Below are 24,478 nucleotides of genomic sequence, written 5' to 3'. Positions count from 1 at the left end.
CCGTAATCGTACCGACCCATAGAATAAGGGTAACATGTTATTTATGCCGCACAGTGAACGGCGTCAATTTAAAAACGCATAGAACAATGGCGGAATTTCAGTTTTTTTTTATAATCCCCCCAAAAAAAGTTAATAAAAGTTAATAAAAAAAATTCTATGTACCCTAAAATGGTGCTATTAAAAAGTACAACTAATCCCGCAAAAAACAAGTCCTCATACAGCTATGTAGACGAAAAAGTAAAAAAGTTATAGCTCTTTGAATGCGACTATAGAAAAACGAATAAAATAGCTTGGTCATTAGGGCCTAAAATGGGCTGGTCACTAAGGGGTTAAGGGGACTGATAGCAAGCGTGCTAGAAACGATGGTAATACCCTAGATGTCGAATTGTATGGATTGGTGACATATATAAGACTAATCTTTCTTTAGGAATATCTTCTACCAATGTTAGGCCGAATTCACACGAGCATGTGCGTTTTGCGCGCGCAAAAAAACGCGGCGTTTTGCGCGCGGAAAAGGTACATAACAGCTCCGTGTGTCAGCTGCGTATGATTTTCGCGCAGCCGCCATCATTATGACACTCTGTTTGTAAACAGATAAGCACGTGGTGCTTTTCTGTTTTCATTCATACTTTTTACTGCTGTTGCACAAATCACGCGCGTCACACGGAAGTGCTTGCGTGTGCCGTGCGCGGTTTTCTCGCACCCATTGACTTCAATGGGTGCGTGATGCGCGAAAAACGCACAAATATAGGACATGTCGTGAGTTTTACGCAGCGGACAAGCACTGACAGTCTGAACGGCCCCATTGACTAACATAGGTCCGTGCGAGGCGCGTGAAAATCACGCGCATTGCACGGACGTATATCACGTTCGTCTGAATAAGCCATAAGAGTCACGTTTACAGATAGGGGGGGCAACCACTTATTATTCTGGTTATTCAGCAATAGGCTCTTTTTAGAAAATAATATCTATAAATAATGAAAATAGAGTTCACACATGCGTAGAGCATAGCTGCGCGGTATACAGTTACAGCAATTAACACCTGTATACTCACATAACAGGCGGCTGGCGGTCACATGACCAGGGGGCGTGGTTATAACACATAATACTGACAGGACGCTACGTACACCTTATTATACTCGTTGTAAGGAGCGCTGTAGAATTGTAATAACCTGGAATAGAAACACTGAAGTATGAGCACGTTTTAGGTTTTTCTAAGCAGGCACGACTTAGGCAGACCTCGGGGGTCCTCGCACACATGGCGGCGCTATGGCGGTGCCCGGCTAGGAGAAGCGGCCTCGTACCACTTACGTGTAGTCGGGGCATAGCAGGTATCTGTTGTCTGGGGGACCGGAGTAGTGATGTGTTGTGTCACAGTATAAATGCGAGCAGCTGCACCCGAATGAGCGAAAGTGCAACGTGACTGACTGAGCCCTCGAAAACGCCCTCATGCGTCACTCTGCGTCGCATTCTGTCACCACTTGCACTACATTCAGCTCCTGTAGTCACATGTCAGCAATGTGCTTGTCATTGCTTCAAAATCTTGTCACCCGTCCTCTGCATTCTGTATGTGGCGGTGTCTATGGGCTCTTGGGGTGAAATAAAATAGTGTAAGGTGATGCTCCTATGCGGAATACGAGTGTCAGTTTAAGGCTATGTTCACACAGAGTATTTTGGGGGAGGAATATCTGCCTCAAAATTCCGTTTGGAACTTTGAGGCAGATATTCCTCTCCCTGCACGCCGATTTTCGTGGCGATTTTTGCACCGTTTTTCGCCCGCGGCCATTGAGCGCCGCGGGCATACAACAGCGCGAAATACGCTTTCTCTGCCTCCCATTGAAGTCAATGGGAGGTCAGAGGCGGAAGCGCCCGAAGATAGGGCATGTCGCTTCTTTTTCCCGCGAGGCAGTTTTACTGCTCGCGGGAAAAAGACGCCGACGCCTCCCATTGAAATCAATGGGAGGCGTTCTCGGGCCGTTTTTGCCGAGTTTTGCGACGCGGTTTCCGCGTCAAAAAACTCGGCAAAATACTCTGTGTGAACATCCCCTTAGGGTATGTTCACACTCACTAATTACGGACGTAATTCGGGCGTTGTTGCCCCGAATTACGTCCGAAAATAGCGTCTCAATAGCGCTGACAAACATCTGCCCATTGAAAGCAATGGGCAGACGTTTGTCTGTTCACACGAGGCGTAATTTACGCGCCGCTGTCAAATGACGGCGCGTAAATAGACGCCCGCGTCAAAGAAGTGACCTGTCACTTCTTTGGCCGTAATTGGAGCCGTTATTCATTGACTCCAATGAATAGCAGCGCCAATTACGTCCGTAATGGACGCGGCGTTCAAGCGCCTACACATGCCGTTACGGCTGAAATTACGGGGATGTTTTCAGGCTGAAACATCCCCGTAATTTCAGCCGTTACGGACGCCCTCGTGTGAACATACCCTAAGGGTATGTGTGCACACACACTAATTACGTCCGTAATGGACGGAACGTTATCCGGCCGCAAGTCCCGGACCGAACACAGTGCAGGGAGCCGGGCTCCTAGCATCATAGTTATGTACGACGCTAGGAGTCCCTGCCTCGCTGCAGGACAACTGTCCCGTACTGTAATCATGTTTTCAGTACGGGACAGTAGTTCCACAGAGTGGCAGGGACTACTAGCATCGTACATAAGTATGATGCTAGGAGCCCGGCTCCCTGCACTGTGTTCGGTCCGGTACTTGCGGCCGAAATACGTCCGTCAATTACGGACGTAATTAGTGTGTGTGCACATACCCTTACATCTATGTTCACGCTTCGTGTTTTTTCCTTAGGGCCTGTTCACATCAGCGTTGGCTTTCCTTTCTGGGGTTCCGTCTGAGGTTTCTGTCGGGTGAACCCCGCAACGGAAAGTGAAACTGAAACCACAGCTTCCGTCACCATTGATATCAGTGGTGATGGAAACATTGCTAATGGTTTCCGTTCGTCACCATTCCGGCAGGTTTCCGTTTTTCCCACTGAATTTTAATAGCGCAGTCGACTCATTAAAACGGAAACCTGCCGGAATGGTGACGAACGGAAACCATTAGCAATGTTTCCGTCACCATTGATATCAATGGTGACTGAAATGGAAGCTGTGGTTTCAGAGTAAGGGCCTGTTCACATCAGCGTTCGCTTTCCGTTGCGGGGTTCACCCGACGGAACCCAGGAACGGAAAGCGAACGCTGATGTGAACAGGCCCTTACTCTTGGCCCAAGTGCAAGGAAAATCTCTTGCGGATTGTAAAGCAATTGTATGTAATTTTATGGCATGTCCACCATTGGAAAAACAAACCATACCGCGTGGTATACATCTTTTTGCTCTTTCCTATGCATAGGCGAAAAAAGAAAGTATTGTGACGTTTACCTCTCCAGCAGATGGAAACTGCATTTTTTTTTTGTCAGACCCATTGGCGAAAATTTTCCAACTCATATGCCAAACATATACAGTGAACGCAGTGTGAATATAACCTTATGCGGCATCCACACTGGCAATTTAATTTACGTTATTCTTTTGTGTTGTTTTTACTGACTAAGGCATCATTTACACGAGCGTAATATACGCACGTGCTTTTCACGCGTGTCGTACGCACCTATGTTAGTCTATGGGGCAGTGCAGAAAGTCCGTGAGTTTTGCGCGCATCACGCACCCGTTGAAGTCAGTGGGTGCGTGAAAACCACGCATGCCGCACGGAAGCACTTTCGTGTGCCGCGCGTGAATCGCGCAACAGCTGTCAAACTCTGAATGTAAACAGAAAAGCACCACGTGCTTTTCTGTTTACAAACATCCAAACGGAGTGTCATAATGATGGCGGCTGCGCGAAAATCACGCAGCCGCGCATCATACACTGATGACACACGCAGCTGTTAAGTGCCTTTTGCGCACGCAAAATGCCGCGTTTTTTGCGTGCGCAAAACGCACACGCTCGTGTAAATAAGGCCTAACGGAAACGTTTAATTTAAAAGGCTATTCCCACAGGATATGCCATAAATGTATGATAGATGTGAGTCCCAGCTCTGGAACCCGCACCTGCATTGAGAACATGTCACCTGAACCACACCTCGGCCGGTACCGCTGGCCGCAGATTACAGGTGGTAACTAGTGAAGAGAGGGCCACTCTGTTCAATGGGAGTTATAGAAACAGCTGAGCAAGTGTTGCTTGGCTGTTTCCGTAACTCCCATACGACAGAATGGAGAGAGCCGCCTAAGATCAGTGGCTGCCGCACCAGGCGAAACAGGGGTCGGGTCACACCCGTTCTCGATATAGGTGTGGGTCCCAGTGCTAGGACCCGCATCTATCAGACATTTATGGCTTATCACCAATGACCTGTAAAATAAAGTTAACACCTTAAGAAAAACCGAAAAAAATTATGGAATTGCCTTTTTTTTTTTTTCAACCCCCCCCCCCAATTTATTTTTTACGTTAAACAATAATCTAAATGTATTCCAAAATGTTTCTTTTAAAAATATGACTCAGCCTGCAAAAAAACAAGTTCTCATACAGTTACATCGTCAGAAAAAATAAAGTTATGGCTCTCGAAATGCGATGATGAAAAAACTAAAAAAAGATGCTTCGTCCAAAGGAACCTGCACAGTGACGGTCCAGGTCACCTGCTATGTATAAAACTACACTACAGCCCAATTCACTTGCACAACAGATAGCCAGGAGCACGGTTCTGCAGGTAATGAACCTAAGGGACCGGTCAGAGGTCGGATCCCACAGATCACAATATAACATATCCTAGTGATACTTCTTTTAGCATATTCTTTCTCTCTGTTGAACTCCTTCTTTTTTTTTTTTCTTCTCCCCCTGGGGATAGGGCTCATGCTCCCAGTAGAGACTCCTTGCAATGCTGGCAGGCTCTGTTAGGCTGGGTTCACACGAGCGTGTGACGTCCGTAAAGGACGGAACGTATTTCGGCCGGAAGTCCAGGACTGAACACACTGCAGGGAGCCGGGCTCCTAGCATCATAGTTATGTACGACGCTAGGAGTCCCTGCCTCTCTGTGGAACTACTGTCCTGTACTGAAAACATGACTACAGTACGGGACAGTAGTCCTGCAGCGAGGCAGGGACTCCTAGCATTGTACATAACTATGATACTAGGAGCCCGGCTCCCTGCAGTGTGTTCGGTCCGGGACTTGCGGCCGAAATACGTTCCGTCCATTACGGACGTAACGTGCTCGTGTGAATCCAGCCTTAGATTGCTTTGTACCAAGATATTCTCCTTCTATGGGAGAATACTTCCATACATACTGAGTCTGATGGAGCATGCCTTGATTTTGATCTATATAATTATATTCAGGGATGGATGGCTGCTAAAACAAACTGATGTTCACTTGTGTGAAGTATAAATCAGAGAAGTAGTATAGAGATATAAGTTAGTTGAGTGGTGGTAGAATTAGGCTACATCTGCATGGACATATTAATTTGCTAATCATGAGCCCAAGGATTCATGCACACAGTCATACTATGGCTATGTATTTCACAGAGCCATGATAGTGCGCCCATAGAGGGGCTTTACTGTACCTCGGTATGCCTCCGATTTCATATGGACATGATAGAGCATCATATGGCCTGCCATAAGCATGAGATTTTAGTTTGTGAGGTCACCATTTTTTTTAACTTTATGTGTAACAATTTTTTTTTTATTCACAGCTATACATCTTGATTATGATTTGCTTGTGATTGGTGGAGGCTCTGGAGGTCTTGCATGTGCGAAAGAAGGTATGGTTTTACCCTACCATCGGTTGCATAACACCTTGGGTATATTTGCATAAAATGAATTAGACAGGAGTTAAACCACCATAGCACACCAGTGAGTGACTGCAGCCTTTAGTACCAAAAAAAGTCAAAGTATGACTTATTTCAGAAAGAAAAATAATCATTATAGCCTTGCTAATAATCTATTGCCCATATTATATGCGTATGCCATATATATGTATACATCTTATGTTTATCCTGGAATTTCATGAGGTTTTAGTAAAATAAAGAAGGTATCTTTATCAACTATGTCTGCTGGTTATCCATCCTTAGGGGGGAGGATAGCGGTGAAGGTCCTGTTGAGATAATGTTTTCGAGTTTGCTAAAGACTTGCTATTCTAGACAACAGAAAGTGTGTACACAGAATGATGTCATTAGTGCACAAAGTGTGGCCAATAACTTGTAAGGCGGTTCCATGATGGCAGTTAGGGCCTGTTCACATCAGCGTTGGCTTTCCGTTCCGGGGTTTCCGACTGCGCTATTGATTCCGTTGGAAAAACAGAAACCTGCCGGAATGGTGAAGAATGGAAACCATTAGCAATGTATCCGTCACCATTAATATCAATGGTGACTGAAGCGGAAGCTGTGGTTTCAGTTTGACTTTCCGTTGCGAGGTTCACCCGACGGAAAGCTCAGACGGAACTCCAGAAGGGAAAGCCAACACTGATGTGAACAGGCCCTTAGCCAGAAAAGACCTTTAAAAGGTTAATCTTAAAGTCAATCTGCAAGTCTTTTGTCTTACACTTGAGAGGATCTCCGTGGCCATGTCTTTTTTTTTATTACTTCTCTATCTCTCATGTAAGTTTTCTTTCTTAATAAAGCTTTCATTTATTTCACTGTGAGACAAAGGAGTTTGTTCAAGATTTCTTTATCACGTTTGACTGAGAAAAAATTCCTCTTCATGTTGTAAACATTTACAAATGTAAGGCATGTGTTTGGTTTACAAAAATTTGTATACATTTTTTTTTTTGGATTGGTTCACATCCTTTTTTTTTTTTTTTTTACTTTTAGGCCCTATTCACACGACAGGGTTTCCCGGCCGTGTGATGGCCATTCAAAAAACGTCCGTCACACGGCCGCAGTAGGAACAATAGACCCCAAATGGGGCTATTCACACGACCAATTTTTTTGACGGCCCGGTAAACAGTCACTGTGGCCGGTGTCTCCGCTCCAGGAGAAGTCCCTGACTTCACTGTCCACATATGAATACAGTAATGTCAGGGACTTCTGAAGCGGGATCCCCGACGCTGTGGCCGGTGTCTCCGCTGCAGGAGAAGTCCCTGAATTCACTGTCCATATATGGGCATTGAAGTCAGGGACTTCTCCTGGAACGGTCCCCTACAGTGGCGCTATTTACAGAAAGCTAGGGTGGGTGCCATCTATGGGGAGGAGGTGCTATGTAAAAGGGTGCTGTGTAGAACTACCTACTGGGGGCTGTGTGGCATTACCTACGGGGGGCTGTGTGGCATTACCTAAAGTTATTACAAATATCATGGTTTCGGCATGCATTTAGCCCATAGACAATAATGGGATGCTTCAGGAATATGTTAATATAAGGCTATATTCACACGACCGTGAAAGAAAAGTCTGTTAAAAAAACAGATCAAGCTGACATTTTCACATGGATGGCTTTCTGAAAAATGGCTGTTAAAAACGTTTTTTTTTTTAACTTCAATGGGGGCCGTAAAAGTGGCTGAAAATAGAACATGTATCTTTTGTCGGCCAGTAGTCAGTCCGTTAAAAAAAACTAAAAAAAACAGATGTGTGAATATACCCATGGAACGTCAATGTTCTGAAAATGGTCGTGTGAAAGCCTTGTTTTTTTTTTTTTAGGCTAACCACTTTGTGCCCAAGTGTTTCAGGCCTAAGAGGGGTTGTAAAGATTTAGTAAATGATTGTTCGAAAATAAGAACACGTATGGGGCTTATTCACTGCACTGAAAATGGGGAGAGTGCCTACATTGAATTATACCCACGTCAGTGGCACTTGTCCATGTAGAAAAGCTGCAGTATTTTTACATTGAGATTTATGCATATATTCAGATGAGCTCCACTAACACAGATGTGAACATTCAGAGTACATACCTTCAAACTGTCCCGGATTCAGCGGGGCAGTCCAGGTGGTCCCGGTATCCCGGTAGGCCGGTGATACGTCCCGGTGTCAACTGTATCTCAGTCCTCAGGACACCGATACAGATGAATCCATTGCTGAAGCAAGGAACCCTCAAGCTCCCTGCTTCAGCATTCACTGTGTGAAGCAGCCGTGAGCCGCTCGGCACAGACAGGGGCGATGTAGTGATGTCATCGCGCCTGTCTATGCTGAGCCACTCATAGTGCAGAGTGGAGGAGCAGAGGGATCTCCTTGAGGACTCCCAGGGTACAGTGCTACTTTAAGCGCTGAGTGACAGTGGACAGTGATATCGGGCATTCAACTATGGAGTCCCTGGCCAGAGAAACGCAAGCTCTCTGGCTGGCTAATCCTGTCTTGGGAAAGGCCTTGACGTCACTCTCCATATATGGACAGAGACGTCAGTGGCTCCTCCAGGAGTGGAATCCCTAGCCTTAGCATTGCCGACGCTCTGGCTGGGATTCCGGAATCTCAAAGACCCTAACATCACTGTCCATATATGGAAAGTGATGTCAGGGGCTCCTCCTGCAGCGGATTCCCGGCCAGAGCGTTGCCGAACGCTCTGGCCAGGAATTCCTGCATCTCAAAGCCCCTAACGTCACTGTCCATATATGGACAGTGATGTCGGGCTCCCTTCAGGGGCGGAATTCCCAGCCAGATCGTTTTTCTGTAGTGTGTTAATCTGAAATAAATCCTCAATGTGTGAACATATACTATTAGTTACATAGTTAGTGCAAGTTCAACCAAGGGATGGGAAAAAGGAAGGTAAAAATTTCTGCACATAGGAGCTTATATTTTTTTTGTTCTAGGAAATGATCTAAGCCTTTTGTAAAGCCATCTACTGTCCCTGCTGTGACCAGCTCCTGCGATAGACTATTCCATAGATTCACAGTTCTCACTGTAAAGAAGGCTTGTCGCCTCTGCAGATTGAACCTTTTTTTTCTCCAGACGGAGGGAGTGCCCCCTTGTTTTTTGAGGGGGTTTTACATGGAACAGGATTTCACCATATTTTTTGTATGTGCCATTAATATATTTATATAAGTTAATCATGTCCCCCCATAGTCGTCTTTTTTCAAGGCTAAATAGGTTTAATTCTTTTACATTTTCCTCATAATTTCGATTCTCCATGCCCCTTATTAGTTATAGGTCTTGTGCATGAAGCTTACTTATAATAAAAGGTTACGCAACTTTTAAATGTTTTTTTTTTCTCTGCATTTTGTCAGTTAATGGAAATGTTCAGTTGATTGCCTGCACCATGTTTTTTTGCTATGACAAACCAATGTTTTTATTCTCAGCTGCCCAATTTGGAAAGCGAGTTGCAGTATTTGATTATGTAGAGCCATCACCCAGAGGTATGACCCGTTGGTAAATTGTACTTCTATAAATCTTCTATTTAACCTGCTTATTACAGATTATTTTCTATTTGTGGTTATGTTTATTTTATACCTTAGGGCAGGGAGGGAGTAATCCCGGTCACTATGTCGACCGTAAAATTTAGTACTAGGTACTTGTGCACATAGCTAACATTCTGTTTATATGTTCCCCCACATAGTGTGGCATGGCAAAACTAAATAGCAAATATATGGAAATACACTGTCGAGTCACATTATTATGACCACCTCCTACTATCAACGTCGGCAGCGTGTAGCACATGAAGGAAGTGATGTGTCGTGGGCTGGCTTGGTGGGTATATAAGGTGTGCGATAGGCTGTCTGAACACATATCACTCGTTGCTGCCATGGGTAAAAGGGACACAAAAAGGGATGATTATTGACTTTCGGGCCAAGGGTGGCAGTATTTCTCACACAGCGCAGTTTGAGAACTGTTTGCGCGCTGCTGTGGTGAAAGTGTATCGTAAGTGGACAAATGGCACCATTGGGAATAACCGATGTGGAAACTGCAGAGCACCACGTGCCATTGATGTGAGAGGTGAACGCTGGCTATGAAGGTGCGTGAGGGCCGAATGACACGCTACAGTGGAGCAGCTCACCGTGAAAATCAACAAAGGGGGCTGCCAGACGTGTGTGTAAAAAGGTGCATTGGAAAAAACGGCTTCAATTTCCAAGGCAGTATCGGAATTGGACCACAGATGATTGGCAAAGAGTTGCCTTCTCCGATGAGTCACGTTTTCTGCTTCAATGGACGTTGGCGTGTCAGGTGAGAAACATCAGAGAACAAACCTCCTGCAACCATTACTGGAAGAACACAAGCTGGTGGTGGCGGCAGCGTTATGGTCTGGGAAATTTTTCCATGGCATTCTCTGGGCCCACTCATCCATGTGGAAGGCACTCTGAACTGATTTGGGTATGATCCATCGTTGCAGATCACGTCCTCTCATACATGCTGTTTGTCTTCCCTGGGGCAGATGGAATCTTCCAGCAAGACAATGAGACATGTCACACGGCTAGAAATGTCAGACAGTGGTTGGAAGAGCATGACCAAGACTTCCAAGTACTTCCCTGGCCCCCTAATTCACCAGGCTTGAACCCACTTGAGCATCTGTGGGACCACCTCGATCGTCGTGTTCGCTCTATGGATCCTCCCCCACGCAGCGTCTGGCAAATGTGGGATGCAATGCAGTCAGCATGGCTCCAGATACCTGAGACCACCGACCAGCACCTTATTGAGTCACTCCCAGCCCGTCTAGCTGCTGTCCGTGCTGCACACGGCGGTTACTCTGGATATTATCTGGTGGTCATAATAATGTGACTCAACTGTGTATATATGTGTATATTATATATATATATATATATGTAATTTCGTATTTTATCAACAAAAGATCACCTGCCTGCGGCATATATATGCTTATGATCTGCATCCAATACATTCCTCCACATTCAGCCCTTTTGACAGCAAGTGTGGTTGCATATATTTTTATTTTTTTAGGGTTTATTCACACATTGTGGTAATATTGTTTTTTTTTCTGCTGTGATTCCTGTAAAACGGTGCCAAAAACCGCAATATGATCGCACCGTGTGAATAAACCCTTAATGTCACATTAAGTGACCTGTATGAAAATACATTTTGAATAATGGTATGAATGGACCTTTTACTGGGAAATGGACTGCTGCTCTTCACAATCCCTGTTTTTATATAAACCGAATGGGCTCATGTTTTATAAGGCCACTTTCACACGTGCTAAATTTGTTGTGAAAACCCACAAAATCTGAACATGATCTAACGTGGCGGATTTTCGGTGTGGAATCCGCGACACAGTACAATAGTTGCTGTAAATTTTACCCTTTGTAGCAGCTATGTAGTATTTCAACAATAATACCGAAAACACCAGTTTTCTTTCTAGCCCCTAGCTGACGGTCATTTCGTTTTGTATGTTGCATAGAGTACATATGATATATTGTAAAAACACAACTTTGCACATCTTTCTGGGTCCAGGAGTAAGAATAGGAACAGCAGGCATTTTTAGCATCTGTGGAGCTTCAGGTTTGATAGAAATGTAATGTCTTTCCTCCCCCGTCCTCTATAAATGGCCCCTTCTGTTCAGTTTTAAACTGAATTTGATGCAGTGCCAGATCAATTGCAACCAGGGAGTGAAACACGTGGAAAATCATATTAGACACAGTTTTGTTACATAGTGTTTTAGAGTCTCTTGAGGACATATCCATATGAGGTTTACTACAATAATTGCAGAGCCCTTTAAATGGAGGGCAACGCTCTATATTTTGATAAATTGTTTGATTATATTTGTATTTATTGGTGATATCTTTTTGTTTTACCCTTGTTCAAGGAACCAAATGGGGTATTGGAGGAACGTGTGTAAATGTTGGCTGCATTCCGAAAAAACTGATGCACCAGGCAGCGCTGTTAGGAGGTGCCCTAAAAGATGCCCCCCATTATGGCTGGCATATACCACAACCAGCGCAGCATAACTGGTAATGTCCTTTATCTTAACACTGTAATGATCATCCCATATTGCACATTAGACGAAAGGAGAGTATTAAAAGTGTAACAGCTGCATTATTCAAAGCCAGTGAACATATTGCCACTTTACTGTTAAATAAGCACATTTTCTGTGCCCTTTTAAAAAGCAACTCCAATTTTTCTTCCAATTTGGGGCTTTGCCAGAAAATCTAATTCGGAAAGAAACACGGTTGTAATTGAGATTTGAAAATTGCTGTAGTTATATGGTAAGTCCTGTGCAACAGCACCCTCTTGTGGCATAGGTTGTACAGGACATTTGCTTATTTAAAGGGAAACTGTCACCAGCATTTCACCTGTTAAACCAGCAATACCTGGTGGTAGTGGGTGAAAAATCACTTCTGTATAACCTATAATTGTCTTCTTAGTCGGCTCTGTAGCTTTAGTATTCAGTTTTTAGTGTTCCCACATCGTATGCTAATGAGCATAAAAGAGTCATATCTTAATTTGAAAAGTCATATCTTCATTCCTCAAGTCTTTCCGAGTTCACCCCGCCTCCTAACATTTGATTGACAGCTCCTCGCCTTCCCCCAGCACACACAATCCCGCGCTTGTGCATTGATGTCCTCTTCTGGTGTGCGCGCACAACGGGACACCGGATTATTACGATAAAAGGCACGGAATGTTTACAGACCGTTATTTACAGTCGGAGGAGGAGTTTAGGAGAGGGGATAACGGCAATGAACTTTTGATAGCAGCGGCCAGTGAGGGATAAGTAAAGTTCAATAGGTGAAATGCTGGTGACCGGTTCCCTTTAAAGGCACAGCAAATAAAATATTGCAATTTTGTGCTTCATAGTTTGAACCAAAAGACAATTTGAAACGTCTGTATGGAATTATCATTTTTATCTGCATCTAGGTCCACAATGGCGCAATCTGTTCAAAATTATGTGAAATCACTGAATTGGGGCCACAGAGTGCAGCTGCAGGACAAGTAAGTGATTCTTTCCTTCATATCTTTTAGAGAATATTTAGTTTTTTTCAGTCCTTTTAATAAGTTGAGGAAATCCAAGCTGTATAATACTCTTATATATGTTTCCCAAACAACCAATGAGTAATCAATAATATTACAGTAGCACACACCAAATATAAGAATATACAGGGGAAATTTATTTACCTTTCAACTCTAGTTTTCTGGCATAGAAAATTCACAATTTGCGGTGAAAATTGTGACTTTTGGGCATTTTACGCAGCCCTTGTTACTTTTGAAAAAAAGCTGGAGCTTAACAAAAGTGGCGGGTTCATTGCTGTCGGACAGATTTACTATAATTTATGCGAGAAAAATGGCATATATTATAGTGGAAATCCACTCCAACGTCCAGCTGGCATAGATTTTACTCGGTGGAGGGTAGCAAGGTAGAGCCCTGTGAGAGGTCCCATACTTTTCCACCCCCCATCAGACTACCTGTCCCATCCCCTCCGATCAGACAATAAAATAAATAAAAAAAAAAAAAATTCTCTCACCGATTCACTTCACTTTTCCGCACTGGGTCTCCTCAGGCTCTCACTGCAAGCCGTGGCTCATACAAGAGATTGACCGCGGGTAGTGTCAGGATGTTGCGTGCTGCATCGCATATTTGGCCCTGACGTGGCAATGGCAATACCTTGTATGAGCTGCGGACTGAAGTGATAGCCTGAGGGAACCAGGTGGAGAGAAGCGGTGAGGTGAGCGTACATATTTTTTTAATTTTATGTCCGATCAGGAAAGGGCGGGAGGGATGTGGTCACACTCCCTGTGACCGCGATTGTTACGCCACAATTGTAGTGCAAGGACAGCTGAAAGGCAACACATTTATGAAGAGGCGTTTGCCTCCTAATAAATGTGTCACATCTTACTCCTACAAACTGTGTATTAAGACTTGCATATGAAACCAGCCATAATACATTTCCTCTATAGGGTTTACCCCAACCTGTAGTAACTGGGAACCAAATGCAATACTTTGTGTCTGAACTGGTGCCACTCATAGTCCTGCTACAGATGCTTCCTCCATAATTAGCAACAGCTCTTTTCTTGTTCTCATGTTTTTTCCCATCAGATGCTGCAATGATCTGTGGGTACAGAAACGCTGCAGCAGATTGACTCCGATTCTGGAGATTTTAGGCTGTCCAATTGTCATGGGAGATTTTAATAGATTATTTGAATATTCTTTTGCATTTAAATTTTCTAATTGTATTTTTAACATTTAACACCATGTCATTCTAAGGCTGGGTTCACACGCACTATTTACGGACGTAATTCGGGCGTTTCAGCCCCGAATTACATCCGAAAATGCGGATCAAAAGCGTCGCCAAACACCTGCCCATTCATTTGAATGGGTCTTACGATGTTCTGTGCCGACGGTCATTTTTTTTACGCGCCGCTGTCAAAAGGCGGCGCGTAAAAAAGACGCCCGCGTCAAAGATGTGCCTGTCACTTCGTCAGACGTAAATGGAGCTGTTTTCCATGGACTCCATGGAAAAACAGCTCCAATTACGTCCGTAATGGACGCAGCGAAATACGCCTGCACATGCCATTATGGCTGAAATTACGGTGCTGTTTTCTCCTGAAAACAGCTCTGTAATTTCAGCCGTAACGGACGCTGCCGTGTGAACATACCCTTAGGTTTAACCCCTTAGTGACCAGCCTATTTTAGACCTTAATGACCAAGCCATTTTTTACGTTTTTCCATCGTCTCATTCAAAGCGCTCTAACTTTTTTATTTTTGCATCGACATAGCTATATAAGGTCTTGTTTTTTGCGGGACAAGTTGTCATTTTTATTAGCACCATTTTGGGGTACATAGAATTTATTGATTAACGTTTTTCTGGGGGGATAGAAAAAATACTGCAATTTCGCCACACTATTTTGCGTCCTAAATTTACGCCGTTTACCGTGTGGTATAAATAACACAACTTTATTCAGCAGGTTGTTGCGATACCAAATTTATAGAGATTTTGTATGTTTTACTACTTTTACACAGTGAAAACACTTTTTTCAAAATTATTTGTTTTTGTGTCTCCATATTTGAAGAGCCATAACTTTTTTTATTTTTTCGCCGATGCAAATGTAGGAGGGCTTTTTTTTTGCGGGACGACTTGTAGTTTTTATCGGTACCATTTTGGAGTAGATGCGACTTTTTGATCATTTTGTATCACGTTTTTTTTAAGGCGGGATTCAAAGCAATTTTTCCATGGTGTTTTTATTTTATTTTTACGACGTTCACCGTACGGGTTAAATGATGTAATAAGTTTATAGTTAGGGTCGTTACAGACACGGCGATACCAAATATGTGTGACTTTTTTACTTTATTTAGTATTTTAATAATAAATCAGTTTGTAAGGGGAAAAAGTAGGTTTTTAAATTTTGTTTTTCACTTTTTATTAAACTTTTGCAATGCAGTGGTATTACCTGCAGTGAATAAACCCACTTTCTCAACTATCTTGAACCAAGTCCTCGTTATCTTAAGATTTCTTCTTTTGAGCTGTTAACCCGTTAGTGACCGCCAGTACGCCTTTTCACGGCGGCCACTAACGGGCTTTATTCTAATGCATAAGCCTTCTTACGGGACTGCATCAGAATAAATAAACAGAGCAGGGAGCTGTCAAATCTCCCTGCTCTCGGTTGCCAGAGGCAGCTGAGGGCTGGTGGCATCCCTGCTCGAACGTGTGATATCGATATAAGTATCGATCTCACCCGGTTAACCCCTCAGATGCGGCGCTCAATAGCGTGTGCCGCATCTGAGTGGTTTTGGAGAGAGGGAGGGAGCTCCCTCTCATCCCACCGACACCCGGCGATAAGATTGCCAAGTGTCTGTGTCTCCGATGGCAGCCGGGGGCCTAATAAAGGCCCCCAGGTCTGCCTGTAGCGAATGGCTGCTAGATCATGCCGGAGGCATGTCCTAGCAGATGCCTGTCTGTTTTAAACGGACAGGCAGTAATACACTGCAATACAAAAGTATTGCAGTGTATTATAATAGCGATCGGATGATCGTATATTAAAGTCCCCTAATGGGACTAGTAAAAAAGTAAAAAAAAAAGTTTAATAAAGTTAATTAAAAAAAAAAAAAACTGAAAACAAAATGAAAAACCCACTTTTTCCCCTTACAAACTGCTTTACTATTAAAAAACCAAAATAAAGTAAAAAAGTTACGCATATTTGTTATCGCCGTGTCCGTAACGACCCCGACTATAAAGCTATTACATTATTTAACCCGCATGATGAACGCCGTAAAAAAATAAATAAAAAACTATGGAACAATTGCTGTTTTCTGTGAATCCTGACTTTAAAAAAACATGATAAAAAGTCGCATCTACTCCAAAATGGTACCAATAAAAACTACAAGTCGTCCCGCAAAAAAAAAAGCCCTCATACAACCGCATTGGCGGAACAATAAAAAACGTTATGGCTCTTCAAATATAATTTTGAAAAAAAAGCGTTTTTACTGTGTAAAAGTAGTAAAACATACAAAATTTATACAAATTTGGTATCGTTGCAATCGTAACAACCCGCTGAATAAAGTTATTGTTTTATTTATACCACATGGTAAACGGCGTAGATTTAGGACGCGAAAAGCGTGGCGAAATTTCAGGTTTTTTTCTATTCCCCCACCCAAAAAAAAGTTAATAAAAGTTAATCAATAAATAATATGTACCTCAAAATGGTGCTATTAAAACATACAATTTGTCCCGCAAAAAAACAAGACCTTATACAGCTATGTCGACGCAAAAATAAAAAAGTTATAGCTCTTGGAATGCGACAATGGAAAAAACGTATAAAATACCTTGGTCATTAAGGTTTAAAATATGCTGGTCATTAAGGGGTCAAATACATTTATTGGGCTGCCAGACTCCTAACCGATTATAAATTCAGATTGATTTATTTTTAAATTCAGTAATTTTTTTTATTACAAATTTTTCGGAACAGTACAAAAACAAATAAGTACAAATCTCAACTCCCCTCCCCCAAAACCCACCCGCAGGCACATATATACAAACATTACAAAGTGCACAAGACCAATCTCTGGATAATCTGAAAGTAATGAGACCACTACATTGCTTCCTCCATCTCAAACCATTACGTAGTAACCGTATTAGTTGTATATAGAACTCCACATGTTAAACCCCGACCTTCATACACCAAAATGCCAAGAATCTATGTTCTTAAGTTTACAAGCCAATTAACTTTATTAATGAATTCCTGCTTAGTAGGGCTGTTCTCATCTATCTAATGTTGGGCTATCAATTTGCGGGCCATATATAACAATTTAGCCACCGCCAGCTTACCGGGCTCCCTAGCCACAAGATCCTCCACATATCACAGCACACAAACAAGAGGTGACATTTCAATTGTAATCTGATAAACCCCTTCAAGAAAAGTCAGCACTTGGCATAAAAAAACCTTCCAATTCAGGGTAGGACCAAAGCATATGAAGCATACCAGCGGAATCCGTTTTACAACGTGGGCAGGACGCATCCAGTCGGACACTTATATCGCAAGGAAATCGAGGAGTTTTATAAACTCTGTGTAAGAGAGAAAAATGTGAGAGTCTGTGAGCCTCAGTCAAAGATAGTTGTGGGGCTCTGTTTAAAATTTCCTGATTATCTTCCATTGGTCCCACCTCTGCCTCCCAACATTCCTTACTACTGACTGGATACCTAGAGAGGACTAGGTCCAAAAGAGCCCTATATAGTCTAGACACTACCCCTGATGAGGTCCTTTGTATTTTCTATGGCTTGCGCTATTTTGTTGGAGGCCACAACACATCCAGTACCCCCAGTATAATCTGCCTGTGAGGTGTGGCGCAATTGTAAGAATTTATAAAAATCTGAAGAGGAGAGAGCATGTGTTTCCTGTAGCTGTGCAGATGTGCGTAGAACTCATGCCCTCCTACATATGCAAATTAATTAGTCAAGAAGTACATCATATGGCTGTATACCGGCTGGTTCCCTGTATAGACTGCAGCTCCCCCAAATTCCACCACACTTTATGCAAGAGACGTAGGGTAGGAAACAGGTGTGATGACAAATTAAATCTGCACTCCTCCAGTGCCTAATATAAACTGCCAGCCCCAAAGCACTCCTGTAGTAAAGCTCTCTGAGCGTCTGTACCTGTACTCTCACATCCGTTGAAGCTGCGCCTCTAAGAAATAAACCCAATAGTTGGGTAGCGCCAGTCCCCCCCTCTGGTTTATACGTGCATATCCTTCACGCCATATCAACCCCCTGAAAAGGCTATCAACCGAATGAAAGAACCTAAGTGGAATCCATACTGGCGCATTATGAAGTAGATAAAGCAGTTGAGGCATCCAAATCATTTTGATAAGATTCAAACAGCCCACCACCCAAGCCTCCTTTCTCTGTTTTAACCTACCCATTAAGGAAGATAAACTATGTTTTTCATAGTCCGAGGAGTCTATACACTATCACACCCAATTCATAGACCACCTGGAGTCCTGATCGAGCATATATATCCCCATCGTGAATATTGTCTAAGGGCAGTAAAGTGGACGTGGACCAGTTAATAACCAGACCAGACTAACCACCAAATCTATCTATAGTATCCATAGCGACACCTAAAGACTCCTTGGCATTGGCTAAAGAGCATTGTCTGCATATAACGCCACATTCTCTTCAGTCCCTCTACAAAACTCAGTAACGCCAGGATGCGTACGAAGGGCAATTGCTAAGGGTTCGATTGCCATTGCGAAAAGCAGTGGAGATGGGGCAACCCTGTCATGGGCCCCTACTTAACTCGAAAGGTTCCGACAAACAGCCATCAAAGGCATATTCACACGGCGCTCAAAAAAAAGTGTAAACGTGTCAAATACTCTAGCGTTTCTTGTGATTTTTTTTAAATACAGGTGTCTTTGACGCGTTTTCCGCAGTTTTTTTATGCGTTGTGTGTGCGCTTTTTGCAAGTTTTTTTGGCGGCGCAATTAGGACTCCCATTGACTAAGGGAACATTTGGTGCAATTTTGGCACATTTTTCGTGTCAAAGAATTGACCTGATGCTTTTTTTTTTACATGGCGCATTTTGCGTTAAAAAAGGCGTATTTACTAACTGCGTGCTTTCCCATTTGATTTGAATGCAAAGCTTAACCCCTTAAGGACGCAGCCTTGTTTTGGCCTTAAGGCTCAGAGCCCATTTTTCAAATCTGACATATTTCACTTTATGTGGTAATAACGTCGGAATGCTTAAACCTATCCAAGCGATTCTGAGATTGTTTTCTCGTGAGACATTGGGCTTCATGTTAGTGGTAAAATTTGGTCGATATATTCAGTGTATATTTGTGAAAAATTGCAAAATTTAGAGAAAATTTTGAAAAAATTGCATTTTTCTGAATTTAAATGCATCTGCTTGTAAAACAGACGGTTATACCCCCCAAAATAGTTACTAGTTCACATTTCCCATATGTCTACTTTAGATTGGCATCGTTTTTTTGAACATTTTTTTTATTTTTCTTGGACGTTACAAGGCTTAGAACATAAACAGCAATTTCTCAAATTTTTAAGAAAATTTCAAAAGCCTTTTTTTTAAGGTACCTGTTCAGTTCCGAAGTGGTTTTGAGGGGCCTATGTATTAGAAATCCCCTTAAAACACCCCATTTTTAAAACTAGGCCCCTCAAAGTATTAAAAACAGCATTTAGAAAGTTTTTTAACCCTTTAGGAATTTCACAGGAATTAAAGCAAAGTGGAGGTGAAATTTGAAAATTTCATTTTTCTTGCTGAATTTCAATTGTATTCCATTTTTTTTCTGTAACACAGAAGGTTTTACCAGAGAAACACTACTAAATATGTATTGTCCAGATTCTGAAATTTTTAGAAATGTCCCACATGTGCCTCTAGTGCGCTCATGGACTAAAACACAAGCCAAAGAAGCACCTAGTGCATTTTGAGGCCTCTTTTTTATTAGAATATATTTTAGGCAGCATGCCAGGTTTGAAGAGGTGTTGTGGTGCCAAAACAGTAGGAATCCCCCAAAAGTGACCCCATTTTGGAAACTACACCCCTCAAGGAATTCATTTATGGTTGTTGTTACCATTTTGACCACACAGTTTTTTCACAGCACGTATTTGAATTGGGCTGTGAAATTTAAAAAATGAAATGTTTTCCAATAAGATGTCATTTTTGATAAAATTTCTTATTTTCACAAGAAATAAAATACCCCATTTTGTTCCCCAATTTGTCCTGAGTGCGGCAATACCCTATTTATGGTGATAAACTGCCGTTTGGGCCCATGGGAGGGCTCAGAAAGGAAAGTAGCGCTATGTGTTTGTTGGAGTCCAGATTTTGCTGGATTGGTTTTCAGGTGTCATGTCGCATTTGCAGAGCCCCAGAGGTAGCAAAGCAATGGAAACCCACCAGAAGTGACCCCATTTTGGAAACTACTCCCCTCAAGGAATTGATTTATGGTTGCTGTGACCATTTTGACCGCACAGTTTTTTCACAGCACGTATTTGAATTGGGCTATGAAATTAAAACAATGAAATTTTTTCCAATAAGATATCATTTTTGATAAAAATGTCTTATTTTCACAGGGAACAAAATACCCCATTTTATTGCCCAAATACCCCATTTTATTGCCCCATTTGTGGTGATAAACTGCAGTTTGGGCCCATGGGAGGGCTCAGAAGGAAAACACCACCATTTGGCCTACTGGAGCTTTTCTGGTGCTATGTCATGTATGCAGAAGCCCCTGAGGTACCAGTACAGTTGAAACCCCCGAGAAGTGACCCCATTTTAAAAACTACACCCCTTAAGACATTCATCTAGAGGTGTAGTGAGCATTTTGACCCCACAGGTACTGTGTAAAAGATAATGCGCAGCAGATGGTGCAGTGTGAGATTTGCAATTTTCTATATATATATGCCATTTCAGTGTCCGATATAGTGGGCCCAGCATGTGCCACCGGAGATATACACCCCATAAACTGTAATGTGGGTTCTCCCAGGTACGGCAATACCCTACATGTGGCTGTTATCAGCTGCCTGGGCACACAGCAGGGCTCAGAAGGGAAAGATGAGGGGGATAAGCTGTCCGGAGTGCATCAGGGTAGATGAAAAATCTAAGGGATCTATGATAAATTTTAAAACACTTTCATACAGAGCCCTGGTTTTTCGGGACACGTGTCACATTGGTATATTGTGTCCTCCCTTATCCCCCTCTTATAGCAGACTTTGCACCTCTTTTGACTTTTTCCCTTCTTGCCAGTTTGGGGAACTTCTTCTGGAAAGTGTTGTCCTGGTACGATGCCTGTGGCCTCGCTTCCAGAAGTACTGGGTGCCCCCTTCTTGGTCCCTAAAGATTAGGTTCTTGATAATGATGTGCACGGCCAGCTTCTTATACCACACTGCATGGCGCTGTAGGGCTTCAGGCCTTGATCTGACAAGTCCACCCCTCCCATGTACCTATTGTAGTCCAGGATGCAGTCTGGTTTGGGGGTCTCTGTACTGGTACCTCTTACAGGTACATGGGTACTGGTGTGGCCATGTATTGTTGTCAATACAAGAACATCTCTCTTGTCCTTGTACTTGACACACAATATGTTGCTGCTAGATTGTGCCCTGCTCTCACCCCTTCTTGTTTTCCCAAGCAGAGTCTTAGGGAGGCCTCTCAGATTTCTTCTAGCAGTGCCGCATGCCGCAGGACTTCTGCGAGCGAGGCAGTTTAAGAGTGGGACGTTGGTATAAAAATTATCCAGGTAGAGTTGGTAACCCTGGTCCAGCAGTGGGTGCACGAAATCCCACACAATTTTTGCATTAACTCCCAGTAAGGGGGGGGGGGCATTCTGGGGGCTGAATACTGGTGTCCTTCCCTTCATATATCCTAAATTTGTAGGCATACCCTGATGCACTCTTGCACAGCTTATACAACTTCACGCCATACCTTGCCCTCTTACTCGGCAGGTACTGGCGGAATTGAAGCCTCCCCCTTTAAAATCTACCAAGGACTCATCAATAGAAATACACTTCTTGGGGTGTATGCTTGGGAAAACCGGGCACTGAAACGGTCTAATAGGGGTCTCCGTTTATACAAACGGTCAAAACTGGGGTCATCTCGGGGTGGGCACGGCTCATTATCAGTATAATGTGAGAAGCGAAGTATTGCCTCATTTATTTATTTTTAGTTTCCAGTTCAGTTCTGAAGTTGCTTTGAGAGGCCTATATATTAGAAACCCCTATCAAACACCCCATTTTAGAAACTAGACCCCTCAAAGTATTTACAACAGCATTTAGAAAGTTTATGAACCCTTTAGGTGTTTCACAGGAATTTAGAGCAATGTAGAGGTGAAATTGAAAATTTTATTTTTGTCAGAAAATCCTTTTTATACCATTTTTTCTATAACACAAAAGGTTTTACCAGAGAAACGCAACTCAATATTTATTGCCCAGATTCTGCAGTTTTGAGAAATATCCCACATGTGGCCCTAGTGCGGTAATGGACTGAAGCACCGGCCTCAGAAGCAAAAGAGCACCTAGAGGATTATGAGACCTCCTTTTTATTAGGCACCATGTCCGGTTTGAAGAGGTCTTGTGGTGCCAAAACAGTGGAAAACCCCCAACAGTAACCCCATTTTGGAAACTAGACCCCTTGAGGAATTCATTGTACTTTTCATGGGGCGAATGCAACTTTTTGATCAGTTTTTATTCTATTTTTAAGTGGCGTGGGGACTAAAAAACAGCAATTCTACTATTGTTTTTTTATTCGATTTTTTTTTTTACAGCGTTCACCGTGCGCTATAAATGATATATTCACTTTATTCTGCGGGGCGATACGATTACGGCGATACCATATGTTTATAGTTTTTTTTTATGTCTTATGGCGTTTGCACAATAAAATAAATTTTGTAAAAAATCATTCACTTTTTTCTAAGAGCCAGAACTTTTTTATTTTTACATCAATAAAGCCGTGCGAGGACTTATTTTTTGCGTAACCAACTGTAGTTTCGATCAGTACCATTTTTAGGTACATGCGACTTTTTGATCTCTTTTTATTCCATTTTTTGGGAGGTGAAGTGACCAAACAATTGTGATTGTGGTACGGTTTATTATTATTTTCTTTTACGGCGTTCACCGCGCGGGATAAATAACGAAATCATTTTGTAGTTCAGGCCGTTACGGACGTGGCGATACCAATTATGTATAGTTTATTTGTTTGTTTATATATTTTTATTAATAATAAAGGACTGATAAGGTAAAAAGGGGGATTTTTACTTTTATTACTTTTAAATCTTTTATTTTCTTATTTTTACACATCTTTTTTTAACATTTTTTTTTACTTTATTACTTTGTCCCATTAGGGGACTTGAGGGCAGGAGGCCCTGATCGCTATTCTAATACACTGCACTACATGCGTAGTGCAGTGTATTAGAGCTGTCAGCTACTCACTGACAGCAAGCATAGTGGGTCCTGACTTCGTCAGGACCCACTAGGCTTCCGTCGATGGCAGAGCCAGACGCCATTGTTTGGTGTCCGGTTGCCATAGTTACAATCGCCGGCCGCTATCGTATAGCAGGCTGGCGATTGCAGCTTAACCCCTAAAAAGCCGTGATCGCTATTGAACACGGCTTTTCAGGGGTTAATCAGCGGGGACACAGCGATCGGTCCCCGCTGTAGGAGATGTGACAGCTGCTGTACGAGACAGCAGCTGTCACAGCTCCTGTATGTGTCGGGAGGACGGCCGAAATGGCCGTTACTCCCGTGACGTACTATTCCGTCATGGAGCGCGAACAGGGCGGTTTCCATGACGGAATAGTACGTCACTGAGCGTTAAGGGGTTAATCAATTGTTTTTTAATGCGTATTTCGGCGTGTAAAACTCTGACTCTGGTGGTAAGACTATCATACAGCAGTTTTACCCAGAAAATGAAATGACCCCCCAACCCAAATCATGCTAACACCTCCCCAAAGTTCTACCCACCCTACACTATCGAATGCCTTGGCAGTGGCCAAAGAACAAATAACCCTATCTCCGGCATGATCAACTGGAAGTTGCATGTTAAGATAGCCTACGAATTTTAGCAGCTGTAGACCGAGCCGGCGTAAAGCCAGATTGGTTCGAGTGAGTAATGGAAGAAATAACAATGGATAACCTAAGGGCCAAAACCTTAGCCTAAGGGCTAAAATCTTAACATCTGTAGGGGACAAAGATATGGGTCTGTATGAATCAGGAATATGGGGATCCTTACCAGGCTTGGGCGAAACCACAATAATGGCTTCCTGTGTTGACCCCGGTAATAGTCCAGAATTTGAGGCCTCCTATAATACTTATAATAATTTGGGAAATAAAATACCACCATCTTTTTGTAGATCTCTATTGGAATACCAACGGCCCCCGGAGACTTAATGTTAGCCATAGACCGCCTTCGCCAGTTTCTCAAGTGTCAACGGACCATTTATAAGTTCTTTCTCTGCATCAGATAACCTAGGGAGAGCGATACCATCCAAATATGAAGCAACCTAGTTGGTCCCTTATATGTTAATTTGGAACAGTAAAAATTCATATAAAAGGAGTGGAACAAAGGTGAAATCTGAGAAGTATCATGAACCAGTGTGCAATCCCCAGTCTTTAGGGTTGACACATACAAAGAGCCTGACTGTGCCCTAGCTACCAAAGACGTGCCCAGTTTTTCCCCTTCATCACAGTATTTCTGCT

The 24,478-nt window shown here is 42.8% G+C and overlaps 1 protein-coding gene across 1 annotated transcript in view; it reads left to right on the top strand.

The window, feature by feature from the left end:
- Positions 1 to 1,085: 1,085 nt before the first annotated feature.
- Positions 1,086 to 24,478, top strand: part of TXNRD2 (thioredoxin reductase 2) — a 136,465-nt gene continuing 113,072 nt past the window's right edge. The window contains exons 1-5 of the mRNA XM_075832459.1: positions 1,086 to 1,331; positions 5,679 to 5,747; positions 9,206 to 9,262; positions 11,656 to 11,800; positions 12,705 to 12,779. Coding sequence (XP_075688574.1) covers positions 1,259 to 1,331; positions 5,679 to 5,747; positions 9,206 to 9,262; positions 11,656 to 11,800; positions 12,705 to 12,779 — 419 coding nt within the window. The 5' untranslated portion in view covers positions 1,086 to 1,258. The remainder of the gene's footprint in view (positions 1,332 to 5,678; positions 5,748 to 9,205; positions 9,263 to 11,655; positions 11,801 to 12,704; positions 12,780 to 24,478) is intronic.

Source organism: Rhinoderma darwinii, chromosome 1 (genome assembly GCF_050947455.1).
Source record: "Rhinoderma darwinii isolate aRhiDar2 chromosome 1, aRhiDar2.hap1, whole genome shotgun sequence".
Lineage (NCBI taxonomy): Eukaryota > Metazoa > Chordata > Amphibia > Anura > Rhinodermatidae > Rhinoderma > Rhinoderma darwinii.
This window is presented reverse-complemented; position numbering and strand designations above follow the sequence as displayed.